This window comes from Rissa tridactyla, chromosome 3, assembly GCF_028500815.1.
Source record: "Rissa tridactyla isolate bRisTri1 chromosome 3, bRisTri1.patW.cur.20221130, whole genome shotgun sequence".
Classification (NCBI taxonomy): domain Eukaryota; kingdom Metazoa; phylum Chordata; class Aves; order Charadriiformes; family Laridae; genus Rissa; species Rissa tridactyla.
The window spans coordinates 72805145-72823029 of record NC_071468.1 but is presented as its reverse complement, the minus strand read 5'-3'; the positions used below and the strand labels follow the sequence as shown (position 1 = coordinate 72823029).

The 17885-nt window shown below is 44.1% G+C and overlaps 1 protein-coding gene across 1 annotated transcript in view; it reads left to right on the top strand.

Annotated features, from left to right (window-relative positions):
- DCBLD1 (discoidin, CUB and LCCL domain containing 1) overlaps positions 1 to 17885 on the top strand; it is a 49762-nt gene that overhangs the window by 147 nt on the left and 31730 nt on the right. Inside the window, 2 exon segments of the mRNA XM_054194925.1 lie at positions 1 to 262; positions 16387 to 16599. Of these exon segments, the coding sequence (XP_054050900.1) occupies positions 1 to 262; positions 16387 to 16599 (475 nt within the window).

Here is a 17885-nt window from a genome sequence, read left to right as displayed (position 1 = left end):
GGGGGAAGGATGCCGGGGGGCGGCCGCCACCCTCGGCGGGAGCGCGGGCTGGCCTCGGAGCCGCCCCAGCGAGGAAGAGGAGGAGGAGGAAGAGGAGAGGAAGAGAAAGGAACAGGAGGGAAGTGGGGAAGTTGTGCCTTGCCCGCCCCGCCGAGAGCCGGAGCCATGGGCCCCGCCGGGGGGGTGCGGGCCGCCCCCTCGCTGCTGCTATCGCTTCTGCTCGGAGCCTCGGCCCCGCTCTGGCTGCGGGCAGAGAAGCTGGGTGAGTGCGGGGGGCGGGCGGGGAGGGGGTCTGGCATGCACGGCCCCCCCCGGGGGGCTCCGTCCCGCCCCGGGGAGCAGCGGTGGGGTGCTGGGGTGGTGTGGGGGGGTGGTCCTCGCCGTCCTCGCCTCGTCGCTCCGCGGGAGCCTGAGCTGCTCTCGGGGCTGTATATAGTTGACCTGGTTAATCCTCGCCGGGTTTATCCCCGTGTCTGAGTAGCTGCGAGATTAAAGTGGTAACCGGCCTTACGGTAAATGTATACTACGGCTTTCTTAATCTTTCGTTAATTAGGACTTTTTTTTCTCTTTTTTTTTTTTTAAAAAAAAAAAAAGTCCAATAAGCGGAGAAAAGTCTCCGGCAAGTTGCAGGCAGGAGGCAGGCAGCGGCCCCGGGGTTCCCGCTGACACCTGGGCGCCTCAGCCAGCCCCGGCGGGAGTCCCGAGCGCGGCGGCCGGCGCTCGGCCACCGGCACCACCTCCTCCGCTCCGGCAGGGACCGGAGCCGGGGCTGGGGCCGGTAGCCCCCGTCCCGCGGCTGGATAGAGGCAGGTCTGCGTGCCCGCTGCCTCGCTGAGAAAAAGAAATGCTCTTACCCGTGCCAGGACAAAGTTTCGTAGGAATCTCAAGGCGATCTTGCAAGCCTTTTTGTGATACTGCGGTTTTAGCAAAATGAGGGCCCAGGTACTATGTTCTCTTTACTCTGTGTTTTTATGCGGCTCACGGTTAAGCTTCCTGTGTAAATCACATTTCGGCTGACTTCTACCGAGGAGTTGCATCCTTATGGCTATGACATTGCATGGCCTGATGCAGCCGTCGTAGAAGAGTTTGCTGACAGCTACTGGTAAAATAGATAGCACTGGAAACAAAGCATCATGATGAGCTTGACAATGCATTGAGATAAATTAATAGTTCCTATATCAATGTCCCAACTTGGCTGCAAATTCCAGAACCCAGTGCTGTGCATTAGCATTGCATCCAGGCAGCGGTACAAAGTACTTATTTCTCCTATAACTTCCTATTACCAGAGATTCCCAATACAGTTTTCCACAGAAGGGAAAATTTGGTACGAGTTGTGTCGCCTTTCACTTGTCAGCTTCATACAGTAGCATTTTTCCTTTGAAGCTTTGCTGTTCTGTTCTTAATATGTTTCCCCATCTTGAGACTCCAACTTGATATGCTTCAGAAACATGTACGCAGGGAAAAAACCCGTAAAATCCCTGAGTCCCCACTTTTCATCAGTGTTTTGTTTTTGTTTGTTTCCTCTTTCACCAATGTTTCTCTCACACATGATGACATCAAGGAGAAAGTCATTTGGAGAGCCAGTTAGAAATAGTTAAGTTTGCTGTGATTTCTGGGGGTTTTAGTGCGTACAGTGACAGTAAGCAGTAAGTATGAATCCTATGCCTTGTCTGTATCCCAAATTAATTGGTAAAGGAACCTATGTTGTATTTATGTTCAAAATGTCTCTACCATCAAACCAACAGCATGGAAATGCAAAGGAATATTTTAAAAGCAGAAAAGATTTTGACCCCTTTCTTTCCTTTCTCCTCAGGGGGCAGTTATTCTATTTGTTTGTTTATTGATATTACCCTATAAATTAGGGGCTAAGTGTTCTAAAGTCACACCAGTGGAGAAAGGAGATAAGGATAAGTGGATACAAACTTCCTGTTACACAAGCTTCTTGTCTTGATTTAAAAGTTGTAATGGAGCACGAGAGGTGCCAGAGTGAATCAGGCTTGAGTTTCAGCTAATTCTGTATCTTGTCACCACTGGTGTCTCGCACCAGCTGGTTTAAAGAAAGATGTGCTAGTTTAAATATATTGATTTAAAAATACTCATTTAGAACAATAAAATAGTACATTTTTCTGTCTTCTCAAGAGCTGGCTGCACCACCTGCTTTTTTTCATGACCAATTCACCTTCATCTTCAGTTTTTCCGGAGGGATGCTACAGAACAAGGATGAAGTTGCTGTTATAGCCTCTGTTCGCTTCCTTAAGTTTTAAATTAAGGAAAAGCCTCTTTGTTCACTGTGGCTTGGTTACTTCATAGCATGTCTCATATCTGAGTGTGACTGTGCAGAGTCCCGGTGTCAGCTCTTTTTCTGCTCTTGAAAATATATTCAACGTGTGTGTTGTCCGAGGACATTATGAAACATGGAATGTTGTTGTTCACAGAATGATGATAGGAAAGGCTGAGTGTTTAGGGAACTGACTTTAACTAAAACATATTTATAAGATTAGTAGGTCTCACCTGGGGACAAATATCATATCTATGACGATGCATGTGTAATAAATAGCTTTGGGATTTATAGTAAAAGGCAATTCTTTTCCCTTTTTATTCTGCTGTATGCTGATCTCAACTTCTCTTGTCATTTTCTGTTGCCAGTTCTTTGCTGACAACTACAAAACATACTTTGTTCCATGCCTGCCAACCTCACACAGCTGTACCTGACCTGGTATCTCTTCTCAAAATCTCCTTCCAGCAGTTCAAACCCAAGGCAGAAGGGAGGCAAACCTGAACACATCATCTTTGCCTTTCACCATTCTTTGGTTTTTCTTCTGGTCTCATTGAGCAAGACCTTGAACCATGTAATTGTGGGCAGCAGGTATCTAAATCAGAGTTGAATCTGAGTCTGAGAAGAGAGTTTTGAGTCATCTTCTGTTAACGTTTCTGGCCAGTAGAACTTAAAACTGACCTGAGGGTTGGTTGTTTGTAGGAAGGCATAAGAAGAGGGAGGGATTTTACTCTATTAATAAGAAGATTTAAATCATTGCTCCTGCTGTAACTCATTTATTTTCATTTCAAATAAAGCACAGCAGTGAAACCAGTTCACATGGGATTTGCAGATCAGCATCTGAACGTGAACTTTGCTTGCAATATTTCTGGGTCTGTTGACAGTTGCACCCAGTGCCCAGTTGGAAGAATTGATGGGCAGTAGACTTCTAAACATTTTGCGGCAAGGCTGTTATTTAATGTGACAATGGCACATGCAGTAATTATGAGAGATTATGCCTGTTCTCAGGGGCTTGTACAAAACCCGTACCGAAGAATATTGGTGTGATCTTGCTAATCCACTTTGCATGCCCATTTCCAGCAGTTTAAAATGCAGATAGAGATGAATCTTTATTGTACTCACCCCCCTCTGGTTTCTGAATACAAGTGGTTGGTAAATTTTCAGTTTGTTTGCATTTTGTCCTTATGTCTGCTTCTTTCTTTGGCTCCCTCTATCTTGCTTTGCAAATGCTGACTGGAATCGCTAAACAGGGAGGCAACAGTTTTCCGGTTGCAGTTCATAAGCGATGCGTGTACCCACCACATGAAAACTGCAATGTTTTCAGTCGCACAGACTTTTCTATAAATAGCTCTAAGCCCTTCATATGTACTTCTCTTTAGGTTATCAGGGGACATATTTCAAACAAAGTCAGAGATAGGGAGGCCACCGGGAGTCTCACTGACAAAGGAGGGAGAAAAAGGTGCCTTGGGAAAGTTGTTACCTGCACATGCACGTAACATGCATGGCTGTTGAATCAGATTTCATGCAAATTACTTGTTGATTTGCTTATGCAAAACTACATTCATTTATAGTTATCAAAACTGTGTCACTTCTTGTCCACTTGAGCTGTGTGTGTGGCACAGTAAAAATTAATTTGAGAAACACTGACTTTGAGGGTGCTTACGTTACTGCATAGAGATGCCTAAGGTACTTTCTCAAAGCCATTTTTAGGTAGCAGTAGTACAGTTTTTGAAAGCCCATCTGAGCTAACACACCATGCTGAGAAGCGTGGTCCTGAGTGGTGGCGGGCACGGAAGTCCTCAGCATAGACATCGCTGTAGTTTGGGGCCGGCTGTATCATATCAGATGCTCTCCTGTGGCATGTACTCATCAACACATGGGTTTGCACCATCTGCTAAGAATAAAACAAGCCAGACAAAATCAAAATAAATTCCTTCTGACTGGATTCAGTGGAATGGTGTTGGAGCCCAACTATCTGCAATAAAAAATTTTAATAGCAATGCATAAGAATGAGCACACAACTTTCCCAAAAGGTTTAATTAGTTTTACTACTGGGAGTAGGAAACTTCAAACTGGGACAATCTACTAGTGATGTTTAAATAAAAAAGAATAGTAGTTTGACTAGTTTTAAGACCATACAGACATCTTAATTCTTGCTTTCAGAACAAATTATGAACTATCTAATTAAACTGATTTTTGTCTGTGAACATTGTGTGAGTGCTAAAGACACATTTTTGAGGTTGGTTGGACACTTGCACATAGAGAGGCTGCCAGTAGTTATGGTTAGGATTGTTGATCCTGTATAATTAGGCCTGGGAGCTGAGAGTGTTTTGAGGAGGAAACACTTTGGTCTTTCATTCCCTCTCTCCCTGTCTCTTCTTTCGACAGAGCCAGGACCTGCCTCTTGGGAGTTTCCTTCTAAGACCTGAAGGCTTAGTTTGGTGGTGATGGGACTTTCTCATCCTCCCTGAGCAGTATTTCCAGTCCCAGTGCATGCTTACTCGTTATTTCTGTTTCCCTGGTGGGATGGGGTTGCTGTCTGGTGGCAGCAGCTGCCTGTGTGGCAGACCTGTGCTGCCCCTTCACTTTGTCAGAGGGGAGGACAAGTGCGCCCAGGCCGTGCTGTCTTTGCCCATCTTTGGACCTGTTGGAGCAGGTCCAGAGGAGGAGGGCCACAAAGATATCAGAGGGCTGGAGCTCCTCTCCTACAAAGACAGGCTGAGAGAGTTGGCGTTGTTCGGTCTGGAGAAGAGAAGGCTCTGGGGAGACCTTGTAGTGGCTTTCCAGTACTTAAAGGGGGCCTACAGGAAAGATGGGGACAAATTTTTTATCAGGGCCTGTTAAATAGGACAAGGGGTAATGGTTTTAAACTAAAAGAGGGTAGTTTTAGGCTAGATATAAGGAAGAAATTTTTTACAATGAGGGTGGTGAAACATTGGAACGGGTTGTCCAGAGGAGTGGTAGATGCCCCATCCCTGGAAGTGTTCAACACCAGGCTGGATGTGGCTCTGAGAAACCTGATCAAGTTGAAGATGCAGAGGAGGTTATTGCAGGGGAGGTTCGACTAGATGACCTTTAAAGGTCCCTTCCAACACAAACTATTCTATGATCTCCAAAGAGCTTCAGTAGAGGTGTTTTCAAGCACCATGAAGAGGGACAGGAGAATAAACGGGGAAAGCAGAGTACGGCAAGGATAGAAACCCAGACCCAAGGTCTCCTACGAGACCAGGATCTTCATTTTGTTATTTAGTATGACACATTTAGGCTCAGGCTGCTACTGTAATTACAATAATGTTTATCAAGCATTTAGTAAAGCTCTAAAATGTTGCTTCTTCCCTCAGCTGCTGCAGAAACCTTGTTTCCATCACAGTTTTAATCTGCTATGTTCAAGTTTCTGGCACTTCCACCACAAATTGTTCAACGATATTGGATTTCAGGCTAGCGCTTTGACATTAAAGTTGAAGTCATGTTGATGTCATCTTCCAGATGTTCATGTCTACTGAATAAAAATTGTGTTTATTTGTTTTATTTCAAATTACAAAAACACATGGGGAATTCTGGATGCGATCCCTCATGCTATACAAAGGCCCGTGTGTCTGTCAGAAATCAAACAAAACTTTTCTTCATCGTGTAGTAGGAGAGACCTCAAAACACTGGAAACATAGGTGGGTTTCTTCACCCATCCAAACAGAATGGCTTTGTTACGTGCCTGAGCCTTGTTGCTGCAGCTGCAGTAACTGCACAGAAGGCAGATGAGCGGCTTCTGCCCAAAATGACTTGTATTTTGCTCTGGTGCCATACCAGTTTGGTGCTGGTGGGTTGCTTTGATTTAATAGTCAGCTGTGCTTCATTTGTAAAATGAGCTCATAAAAAAAAAAAAAAAAGATCCATTTTGTCCTCCAGGTACGGAAAAATACATTTTAACCTGTGAAATAAATTCAAGGATCCTGTTGGGTCCCCCTCCAGCGGGAGGCTTTGGCAGCAAGGTCTGTGGCTAACACTGGAGATGTTGCCCTCCCTGTTGTCTCAGCTTGCTCCCAAAGCCAGGGGTTTGTATTATCCCATGTTTCTTGTGTCAGCATGGTACAGGGGAATTTGAAGGAATTTGAAATGCCTGGGAGCCACAGAGCTGAAGGCTTTAAACCAGAATTTCAATAGATAAGCTGTAATATGAAGTTTTGTGCCACACGCGGTGAGTACTTGGGTGGTCGTAAGCATTAATGTTTTCAAACCAAAGAAGGAATCAGCACTTGCTAATCTATCAGTATTTTGTCACAGACAGAAAAGGTTCAACTCGTGGTCCTTAAAACAGGTATCGGAGAATATACTGATTTTTAACAAGCGCTAATGCTTGTGTTTTGAAAATGAGTTTCCTATTTTTTTTTGGATGAAATTCAGTCCTTGTCCTCTTTAGGTGGAATGCAAAATAATATTGTATCAAAATAAATTGAGCAGTTACACTGAGGTATTCGCTCTTGAGATGAGAAAAAGAACCAAACCGGTTCAGGCCTTTCTGCTGTACTGTGTTTCAAAACTTGAGAACATGAGGTTTTTGATACTATAGCTAATCAAAAAGTCCAGTCAAATAAAGCTAAATTACAGAGTTTCAGTATAAGTATTGTACAGAGAATGGCATGAAACATTCTCTTCTGCGCTATTTTTCACATCCATTTTGCAAATACCTTCTATGCAGTCTCATATTAATGCATCGCAGAAGAGGCAGAAATGATGCTGGGATCATATACAGCACCACAACAGAATAGTACTTAAGTAATGGTGTGGCTGTTTTCCTTTCTATTTTTTTAATTTCAAATATCTTTCACAGCAACCGTATGTAACAACAACGACCCAGAGAGATCACAAAATTTCCTGGTTTACAGAGCCTCTGAGCGTACTGTTCTGGTTAATACCTTGATGATGAGTATCAGACAGGCTGGTTGCAGGAGAATACTGAAAAAAAGCATTTCTTGCTTTCAGTGGTCCTGTTCAGAAGCCTGATGTAGCTCTTTGACTATGTCTTCATCTTAGTTCAGTAAGTTTTTGCTTCCATTTCTACTGGAGTTGTAAGGAACCTGTTGTTAGGTTGCAATAACCACGGAGGAAAGAGCTAGTTTCCTAGAAGTTAGGTTGACTGGGTCAAAAGGCAAAACAGAAAACTGCATCTTCCTAATAATTGGCGATTATTGTTTCCATCACGAACTAATTAATTTTCTCTTGAGATATTTGTTCATTTATACCTTGGGGGTAATGGGGGGTTTGCATAATTTGCTTTGAGAAAAGTGGCATGCTTTCTGTTGTCCTTTCTTACTAACAAATCACATACTCCATCTAGGCATACAGGCAAAAAAGGTAAATGTGTGATTTTGCAAGGAAGCTGGGACAGGTTTGACTTCAAGAAAAAAGGCCACCCTTAATCGTTGATAACTGTTGATCTTCCCTGACTTGTATCATACTAAGGGAATTACATATTAAAAAAGGTGTGTGGGGGGAGTGGTTTCATTCTGTCATGTTCAGCCATTTCCTCTTACCCAAATTAAAGTTGTTTTGAAATCTTGCCTTCCCACCTGCTACTGTAACTGGAACAGCTCTGCTTCAGCCTCTCCTTACCCTGGTGTCTCTGAATTTCCTGTCCCTGTGGGTTTGTCAGTCCTTAGCACTGCTGTGAATATTCCTATTCCTGTGCAACCCAATATTCGAGTCTGGCCCTGAGCTTGCAGCATATGTTTCCCACACAGTCCAAATTCAGTGCTATATACTGTAAGTTAATCTCCAGTAAAGCATAGCAAAGAGAAAAACCTGGGAAAAAACAGATGGAGAAAGTAGAGCAAACAATTTGCATATATGTGATATGTCTCTCAGTTAAGACTAGCATTTTCTACTTTGCCTGAAAAGCCCTTAATAGAAATCCTACTGCACGTTTGCCCCCAGTCAGCGGAATCGGGGTATATGCCCTAATGGAATGATGTCCCCCCAGCCCAGGGAAAGCCCAGCATGGGATGGGAGGGGGCTCCATCTCTCGCTGTGGCTCCATGTCCCTGCCACATTGCTGGGATGCTGTGGCAGAGTGACAGGGAAGAAACCCCAGTCTCTGGGATATTTGTTCCCCATAGCCCTTACAGCACTGAAGCTTCACCAGGATCCTGAGTTACTCTATGTGGGTGGCTGGTGGAAAAGCACGACCATCTTCCCACTTATTTACAGTCCTTCAAGGTTCCTTCTGAGCGTGCAGTTACAAGTGCTTGGGCAGTGAACTTCTCGGTGTCTTCTCAGCACCTCTGCACGTGAGCTGCATAATGTAGATGTGTGTCTTAAAGCAGGCAGGTATTTGTTAGCGAACAAAAACCCAGCTCTCCTTTTGCAAAAAGGGGACCCTACGTGTAAGGTTACTCTGAAATTTCCTTAAACGTGTAGCTCTGTTCTCATTTCTGTTTCCAAAAACACACAGGCTAGTAAAAGGTTGAGGTGGTCAATCACAGAAATATGCCACATCCATAAAAGAAAAGCATTGACAAATATTGAATGCAGCTATGTAGGGGAAAAATAAATAAATTAAAAATTACAAATCTCTTTTGTTGCAGCAGTTAAAAAGGCATAGAAGTTTTCTCACACCCACAAGCTTGAGAGTGCTGTATTTAGAGTGCTGAAAAGCAAATTCTAGTGCTGCAATTCGCTTCTCTGGAGGACTACATTTGGGTATACTGCCTAAGTCCTGGAAGCAGTGACTAAAACATACTTATTTTTGACATGTACTCTGGTACTGTCTGTCTTTCACAGATTGTGATGGAACCAGATAGTGATCCTGAAAAGCAAAGGCAAACCTAGTTTGCTACTATTTGCGTATTTTGTAGAAGCAAAGCAAGAAAACTATATGATTCTATTTACATTTTTGTGCAAACCGTGTCCCTTACATGTTGCAGGATCTTGTTCTTTACAGAATGCAGCAACTTCTTCATCCTGTGTCCTCATAAATAATGCAAAGGAAAAGGACTACCAGGCTGCAGCTGCTCTTCTCTCCTTTTGGCACTGTGATTTCTACAGTAATCTGAATTGCCTTGTCACTGAGGTCTCATGTGTAAATGTAGCCAGATAGTGTTAGGCTTCATCCTGACACGAGTCCCTAGGATGTGTATGCAGATGAGATGGTTGCTCTCCAGAAGGTTATTTGATTAAGTAGCAAAATTGATCAAGTCTTTATGGAAACTGGAAGAGTTTTAGTGTGCGAGTTTTTGGTTCGCACCCATGTTAGTCTTGGTAAGGCTTGCTCTACTACTTGTTAAGGTTGCAAACCTAAATACTGAGTGCAAATTTCCCTCTTTAGGGGAACATGGCTTCCTGTTGATGGAAGGAATTGCTCATAAGGAGATTTCTGCTTCCTTTCAACATTTTTTAGCAGCTAAATAAACAAAATCTCTAATCTCCCTAGGTTCTTTTCTTTGCAAGCTCCTGCAAAGGTGAGACGTTTCTGGGCTAGTAAAGGCTGCCCAGGTTGTTTGTGGCAATCCAGCAAAGTCACTGCCAGGTAGGTTAGCACAGCTGTAAAGTTTTCCCTGGCTACTGGCTGTGCCTGCAATTACTAAAAAACTCTTTAACTTTGCAAAATAGGAGGGTGGTTGTAAGCTACTTTGCTAGATAAGGCACTTAGAATGGTTGTCAGGGATTTTTTTCTATGCTTGAGGATGGTAAACTGAATACCAAAATAACTTTTTAGATGTTTGAGGCAAGGCATCTCCTGAGGCTGGCAGCCTCCCTGAGGAAAGCCAGCCCCCAGCTGCAGCTAAAATGGCTGAGGGGCAATCACAGCTGGGCACGTGGTGGGAACTTGTGATTTATGGAACCGCTGTGGAACCAGTTGGAGATCATTTGCTGCTTTCTCATTCCTACTTTAAGAGGGACATTACAGTAAATAATGTCTGTGAAGAGGAGGGAAAAACATGCTGTGGTTTGTTTGACCTCCTTCTCCTTTTGCATCCCTTTGAAGTTGGTAAGTAAATAATTTGGGCAATGAAATCAGCACTCCACAATGTTCCTTTGTTTCTTCTGCTGCTCTACCTTCCCTTCCTGCTCTCGGCCCTCCTCCCAGCCACTGCTTGGTTAGCTTGGGCAGCAAAATGCCTGTCCTGAGGAACTGCTGCAGCACAGGGGTTATAATGTTTCCTGGGAACCTAATGGAGTCAAAGAAATTAAAATGCAAATCAAAGAAATAGTTTGCACGCTATTTATTTTTCCTTTTGCAGTAGGGCGTACTGCAAAGTGGAGGACCTTTTCCCTTGAAAAGATATTAATACTAATTTAAAGACCATGGAAGATTGCAGTCACTGTTTTTTCAGATCATTATAGATTTGCCTTAATTTTCAGTAGTTTCTTTTATTATTTGTAAATAGTTTTTGTGTTCTCCACAAAATATTGTGAAGAATGTAAAGCTGGACTTCTGAAAATTCTGCTGTGGATTTATACACTTCTTTACACACAGGGCTCAGCCAGCCGCTCAGCTGGTGTAAATGGCAGCTGCCCTGAAATCTGCGGTTTGTGAAATCCCCAAACCCGTGGTCGTTGCCAGGAAAAGCAAAGTGGTCTTCATCATTCTCTGGAGAAGTGACCAGTTTACGTCCTGGTAGTGTGGTGGTCTCTCTCTTCCATTTTAAAGGTGCAGCGAATAGCTGATGCTCTTGATCCAGGTTTGTAGGCAGAGAGTTGAGAGATGAAGTCCTTAACTCTAGATTTTACTCCATCACCTCAGAAAGCAGTGAAGGTGCAAACCTGTTCATGTTTGCAGCGTGTGCGATTCTGTTAGTGATGAAGGTCAGAGTAGCTGTATGAAAACCTAAAGTGTTGTCAGACCACGCCAGTGGATTTGGATGGCATCTGGCAAAAAAACTTGTTTTTTCCCTGGTCTTTTCTCCTATCCCACAAGAGCAGGGAGGGCACAGGTTTGACTGGAAAGAGTTGGTTTCCTTTTTAGATACTCATCTGTTCTTATGCATAAGTCAAATCTTTCAAATACAGGCTCAGAACTCCTTCTTGACTCAGTTATTATTGTGTCTTTTAATAAGCTGGAGTTATTACTTCAGGGAAAGCAATGTGGAAGACAAGATGAATCTCATTTCTCCTCATGGGGCTTCTCATCAGAACTCACAGAGATGTACATTTGACTCAGTGGCATTTTCTTCACCTTGGCTGTGGCCATTTGCAGCTGTGACCCTTCAGAAAACACTGATTTTTGGCTGAATCCAAAATTTGTGTATACAAACTCAGTTTTCTGCTCTCTCCTCTTAAGGGAAGGAGGAGCAGGAAGGAAAAAGGACAGGCCAGCGGCCCCCCACAAGCTCTGCACCCTGACCTCCGGGTGGGGTAAGGGGAGCACACCTTGTCCCAAGCCACCACCGTGAAGGTGAGCATCCAAAAGGAAGTCAAACTGGGATAGATGAGGCAGAGAGGGAAATAAGATTACTTTGGGGTCTTTGCCCCGATGGGAAGAGGTCAGCAGCCAAGGGGCAGCAGGTAGCTGGAGTCTGTAGCCAGAGAGGCCAAGAAAGAAATGCTGGTGCCCGATGGGGGTCATGCAGGAGGTGGAAGAGGGCAGGGAGCCGCTGTCTGTGTGCATACACCTAGGTATAACACGTATTTAGCGCTGGACCGAGTCCAAGTCCGTTATTAATTGCTTAGTGAGGGTGAATCAGAAGGATGAAAAAGGCAGCTGTTAGCTGCCAGGATATTGTAGCAATGCTTTTGAAAATGCACTTTGATATCGTGCAATGTAACTGTTTTGTAGTTGGCGGGATAAACACATTTAGTGAAAGGTGCAGCACATGGAAAGTTTTTATAGCAGTTATTTGAAAAACTGCAGCGTCCTCCCTAACTCAGAGGGTGGTGGGCTGAGTGCTTGCATGAAGGTGCTGTACGCATCCAGTCATGTGTGTGAGCAAGGCGTGGAAAAGCCCAAGGAGCACAGGAGTAAGGAGCCTGGGCTTGGCTTGTGCACTGGGCTTGGGAAGAGATGGGAGGAGAGAGTCAGGCCAGCCAGGTGACTTTGAATGGCGGGAGGGTACCTCAAGGAACCAGCATAATTTTCAGAGATCTTTAACACTGCTGCTTCTGGGACCACCACCATTTTGCTAAAACCACAGTATCTGCCAGGGGCTGTGTCCAAGGCAGCTCACTGTGTGGAGCTTGTTCTTGGGCATCGATTTCATCACCTACATCCTTCCTGGGCAGGTCAAATCCTGGAGGGGGCCCTCCTGCCCATGAGCCAGCAGCCATGGTCAGACCCAGCCCAGACGCAGCTGCCTGCAGATACTCCTTCACCTCGTCCCACGCACATCCGTCATGCATGTGTCTGAGGGTGGGAAGGGGCGCTACTTGCCAGCCACCTCTAAGCCTCCTCTCTGCAGGGACATGCACTGGTGTCTTCTGGCACGGTCCCGGGTTTGGTTTTACATGAATGCGCTGCTCTCGGTGAGCACCATGTGAGAGAGGGCAAGGTGCAGGCGGTGTGCCCGCTGCTGCGGCAGGAGGTGCAGGTCGTGGTTCTCACTTCTTGAGGAGTTATTTCCATCGTCTGCCATAGGAGACTATTTTTATCTGTGGTAAACAGCCTTAATTCCAGTGCCGTGTGATCTTTGCTACAACCTGCGCGTAGGCCAACAGGTGGGCGCCCACAATCCAGAGACCACGATCTTGATCTTGGTTCAAATGCCCGTGGGAACTCGGTTTACAAAGTGTGTTTGATGTGCTTTTAGTAACTCCTGGTATTGAGGAGAGATTTTATTAAATTTAAGTATGTTTAAACTTTATGGCTGCTGAATACCTTGTGCTCAAATATTTTGCTTTGCTCTCGGCCAGCGAGCAGTGATGAAACCTGGATGTCTGAGGCAAGGCTGCCAGCTTCTTGGCAAATGGGGTGACAGAAAGCAGTTCTCAGAAGTAACACTAAGTGAAAGTTTACTGTTAGCAAGAAATCCTGTGTCGAACTCACCAGTTGAATATACATATTTCCATCTAGAAGGGCTGTGCCTATAGAAAAGAGTACGACATTGGGTATTTAAACCATAGTTTTCATGAGGACAAGCAGTTGTGTGTTAAACTCAATGTATTTGCGGTTTGACCAATACATTTCTACTGAAAATCGAAATTTCATGTGGAAAATAATGATAAGAACAAAACTAATGGTAGTATTGTTCACATTTTTCATTTGAAATTTCCTTAGAATTTTGAATTCACTTGAATTCCTTAGAATTTGCCTCCATTTCTGAGCCCTTGGTATATAGTGGGGTTATATTCATAAGGTTGGGGTTTTTACTACATTTAGTCATTAAATGTCTCTTTGAATGAATTATCAGATCCTGTGTTATATTCTACCTTCCATCTATACCTTCAGACTCCCGGCCTAGCGCTCGTTTTCCAGCGAATTTCAGCGTAAGATTTTTCTTTGCTCTGGTAGTCTTGCTGAGAAACACAAAATTTAGAGCTGCAGTCAGGCTTCTCTGCAAGAAGCAATAGTTAACTAGGACTTGGTCTGACTTTTTGGACGTTGCTTCGGTTCTTGTGGCGAACAAGCTCTTGTCATGACCTTTTCCTTTGAAGCGGGCAGGCAGAACAGAGGCAGCAAGGGATGGACATTACAGGTACAAGACGATGCTGCGCTTGCCTCTCAAGTGTTTGAATGTCTATGCTCCACCAGTGAAAAGTCAGAAAATAGCATTTCTGCTTTCTTAGCTCAAAAGATGTTCTGGTGCTAATACATTTCAACGCTGACTCAAAGGCAGATTTTAAAAGAAGGAGTTTCCCTGGGAACAAGACCTCGGATAACCTCAACAGAGGAGGATGGCAACCTGAGGTCTCTGGTGCACAGTTTTGCCTGTATGCTTTTTGCAGAAATATAGTGCTTTGTGACCTGGATCGTTGTCAGGGTCTTACCACGATAGTGATGCCTTTTCAGCTTTTTGAGGAGTTTTGTACCACAAAGGATCCTTGGGGTTGTACCGAGGTGACAGAGGCCAGAATGTAGCCCAGTGAGATGAAAACTTGCGAACACTGGACTTTTCATTTTAAGGAGTTCATCTCCATGACGTTTTGATGTGGTTGTGTAACTTTTTCCTTTGTTTCCCCTTCTCTTTCCCAATAAGGGTAAGTTGCAAACTCAGCTCCAGATTGTAGTTACTTTGTTTTCATTAGCCCAGCTAAAGTAAATGCTTACAGTTAGAAATATGCAGTTTAAATTAAAGGCCACTGGCAGTTCTTTTTTACTACACAGCAGTTGGCTACACAGGCAGCAAGGTTGTCCTGCGTCCTGCTGGAAGTGATGCGGTTTTACACTGCCTGGACCTCCCTGGGCCACTCTCTGGGCTCAGAAAGTTGATAGCTCACGTACTGTATTGCTCCTTGTATTTTTATTCCTGCTGCAGAAAGTTTCCATTAAAAAGATGATTTGCTCAAGAGGCCAGTTTGCCTTTCTTCTTGAGTACATTCCTATGCATTCTGAAATCAATAAAGCTTGGGTAACAAACTTGAACAACAGGTGTTTTTTAAAGCGTGTGAACAGGGAGATCTGAAAAACCATATTTAATGTGTTTTATGGTGATATGGTTTTGGATCTATGTCTCCTATTCACCTCTATTCCAAGCATGAACCTGCAACAAAATTAAATAGCAGGCAACAAAGCCAGTAATAATGATAAAGCTTCAAAATAAATGCTGTTGCTTGTGAAAAAGTAGTTGAGTGAGTTGGATGAAATGGCAGTGTAATTATATAGTAGCAAGTCAAAATTTGATAGCTTGGAGCTTATCTTTGCACAGCATGCCACTTTTCTCCCAGCCCCAGGTATGGCACGTTTCTTTGTCAACACTTCATTTCTAGTTGTTCACCTTTAAATAATCTTATCAAATCTTAAGTTTGTTCCTCCTCGTGATTGTGGAAAGAAATTCAGAAAACAATTAAAATGAACAGACCAAAACAGTTTAAGCAAAATATCCCCAAAAGTAAAATTCTGCGTAGTTAAAGTGAACGTTGTGAATTCCCAGCTCTGTAGAATTCTTTATTTTACTAACACTTCTAGGACTAGTTTAAATTTTGCAGTGATAGATGGTAACAATGTACAAGACTGCTATGTAAAGAGTGCCTATGGCCTAACTGAGCTAAAACTGAGCATGTTTTGTTATGTACATGTACGTTATGGCACTAGTTCCACTGTTGCAATAGTTTCCGTTATTTGGAAGATTCAGCAGAATGAAATGGCTTAAGCTTTATAATATATACATTTTAATTTACTCGTACACTTTTAAATAGTTCACTAAAAATTGCTTCCTTTGGTAGTCAGGGTCTCTTATCTGATACCTGCTTCCTTCCCCTCTGTGGATGCTTCCTGTTTTCCATCTCGGTCCCCACATTCCCCCATGTATGTCCATGCGCCTTTTCCTGTTGTCATGCGTTCTGCTGCAGCTGCTCCTCAGATGCCTCCACCAAGGAAAGGCTCCTAAGCCAAGCCCACCCTTTCACAGCTCCACAAATAAACACTTTGCGGACCCCTACCCTCACCCCTTGAGCAAGGAGGCAGCAGCACTTACATCTCTGGGCGTGCTAATGTGACTTTGCCTTGTCCCCTGTGCTTATTGTGTTGTGCAAGTGGAGCAAGAAAACCAACAGGAAAGTGAGGTGAGTCAGGTCCGTGATAGTACATAGTTAAATCATGTCTGTGCTTTCATGTATGATTCAGTCACCCTCTCCCTGATGGCTCTTTCTATAAATGTGGAATGATAATTGGGAGAAAACTATTTACGGAAGGATCCTACCTATTACATGTGGAATTGCATCTGTAATGTTTTGGTAGAGTTCATTTGTAAAACCAAAAACCAGAGAGACTCTGTTTGTACAGGACTGTCAAACACATCTTAATTCTTGAGTATTTCCAGCCCTCCTTTCTCCTGCTTTACAAGAGAAATGCGACTGCATTTATTTTAACAACCTCTTTTCAAACAACAGCATAACTGAGGTAGAATATTACAAAATACTTTTTTAAAAGGTGAAAGTGCACAAGACGTGATTTTGTGGTCAGCATTTTCTTACACGTTTTTTATTGAGGAATATGTTTCTCTTCATTGTTTCTTCTCCTACTGCAGGGGATGGATGTGGGCACGCAGTGATGTACCAAGACAGCGGGACCCTGGCATCCAAGAACTATCCTGGGACGTACCCAAATTACACTCTTTGTGAAAAGAAAATCCAAGTGCCTCCGGGAAAACGCCTGATCTTAAAAATTGGAGACCTGGATATTGAGTCACAGAAATGTGAATCCAGCTACCTTACCATCCAGAGCTCTTCAACGTTGCACGGTATGTAAAAGATGAGGCAGTGAGCCACACGTGAATTTGTAAAAGTGTGAGTAAACCCAGCTTGGCAAAATGCAAGAAATGTCAGCCTTCGTCCTTTCCGACTCCTTTTCATTTTTAGTGATGAAGTTTTTCACTGTGATCATGGTAAGGCACTGGAACAGGCTGCCCAGAGAAGTTGTGGATGCCCCATCCCTGGCAGTGTTCAAGGCCAGGCTGGATGGGGCTTTGAGCAGCCTGGTCTAGTGGGAGGTGTCCCTGCCCATGGCAGGGGGGTTGGAACGAGATGATCTCTAAGGTCCCTTCCAACCCAAACCATCCTATGAGTCTATATTCAGGTGTGTCGTTCTGCCAAGGCTGGGGGTGCTGCTGTGCTGCCATGCTGTGGAGGGGCTGCTGTGGCCAGGGGAACTCTGGCACATCCACCCGGGGGCTCTGCCCTCAGCCCTGGGGAGCTGTACTGTCACAGCTTTAGTACTGCGAGAACGTGGATCTATGTATCAGGCCCATACCCTTCTCAGATAGGGGAAGAGCTGTCTCACTAACCAGACAGAAGCCAGATTAGAAATTGGAGTCAATGGTCCTGCATGTCTCTGTTTCCTAGGCAGTTCAGGCCCGGGAGAGGAGATAACCTTTATTATTGCTAGCTATTAGTCACTGATAACCTTTGCTAATGTACAGGCTTTAATACTTGCAGATATTAAATGCGTGCAGCCAATCTGCACTCCTGCAACAGATTTGCACAGGAAGGTAAGTGAGTAAATATGCTATAGCCGTGCACTTGAAACAATCCTAATGACAACAGGATCCTCCCCAGGGAGAACCTAAGGCCTTCCTCAAATTGCTTTTCCCAATCAGTTGTTGCTGAAACTTTTGATCTGCTGTTTCTGGAAGAGTCAAACTGATTTTCAAGTCAGTGTGCCTTTTTTCAGAAGTCCCACTTAAATTCAGGGCTGCAAAGGAGCTCTACAATGCAGGCATAAACTCGTGAATCGACAGTTCATAAAATTTTGCCTGCTGGGAATGGGCTGTAGCCTTTAGTCAGCTGTGGCTGAATGTGCTGTACTGGACTTTACAGGCAGAATGGATTTAGTGGAAAAAGACAATGAAGCTACACAGAGCCTCTGCAGGTTTTCCGGGTGAGCCAGCTCATCGCTTGGCTCAGTGAAATGTGTGGTGCTCCTGAGATGAGGCCTCATAAGGTATCTTAGTAGTAAGGAAGGATGATTGCCTTTCATTCATGAGCATGATAGGCCTATCCCTCATCTGGTAAGGTAAAATCAAGCGAG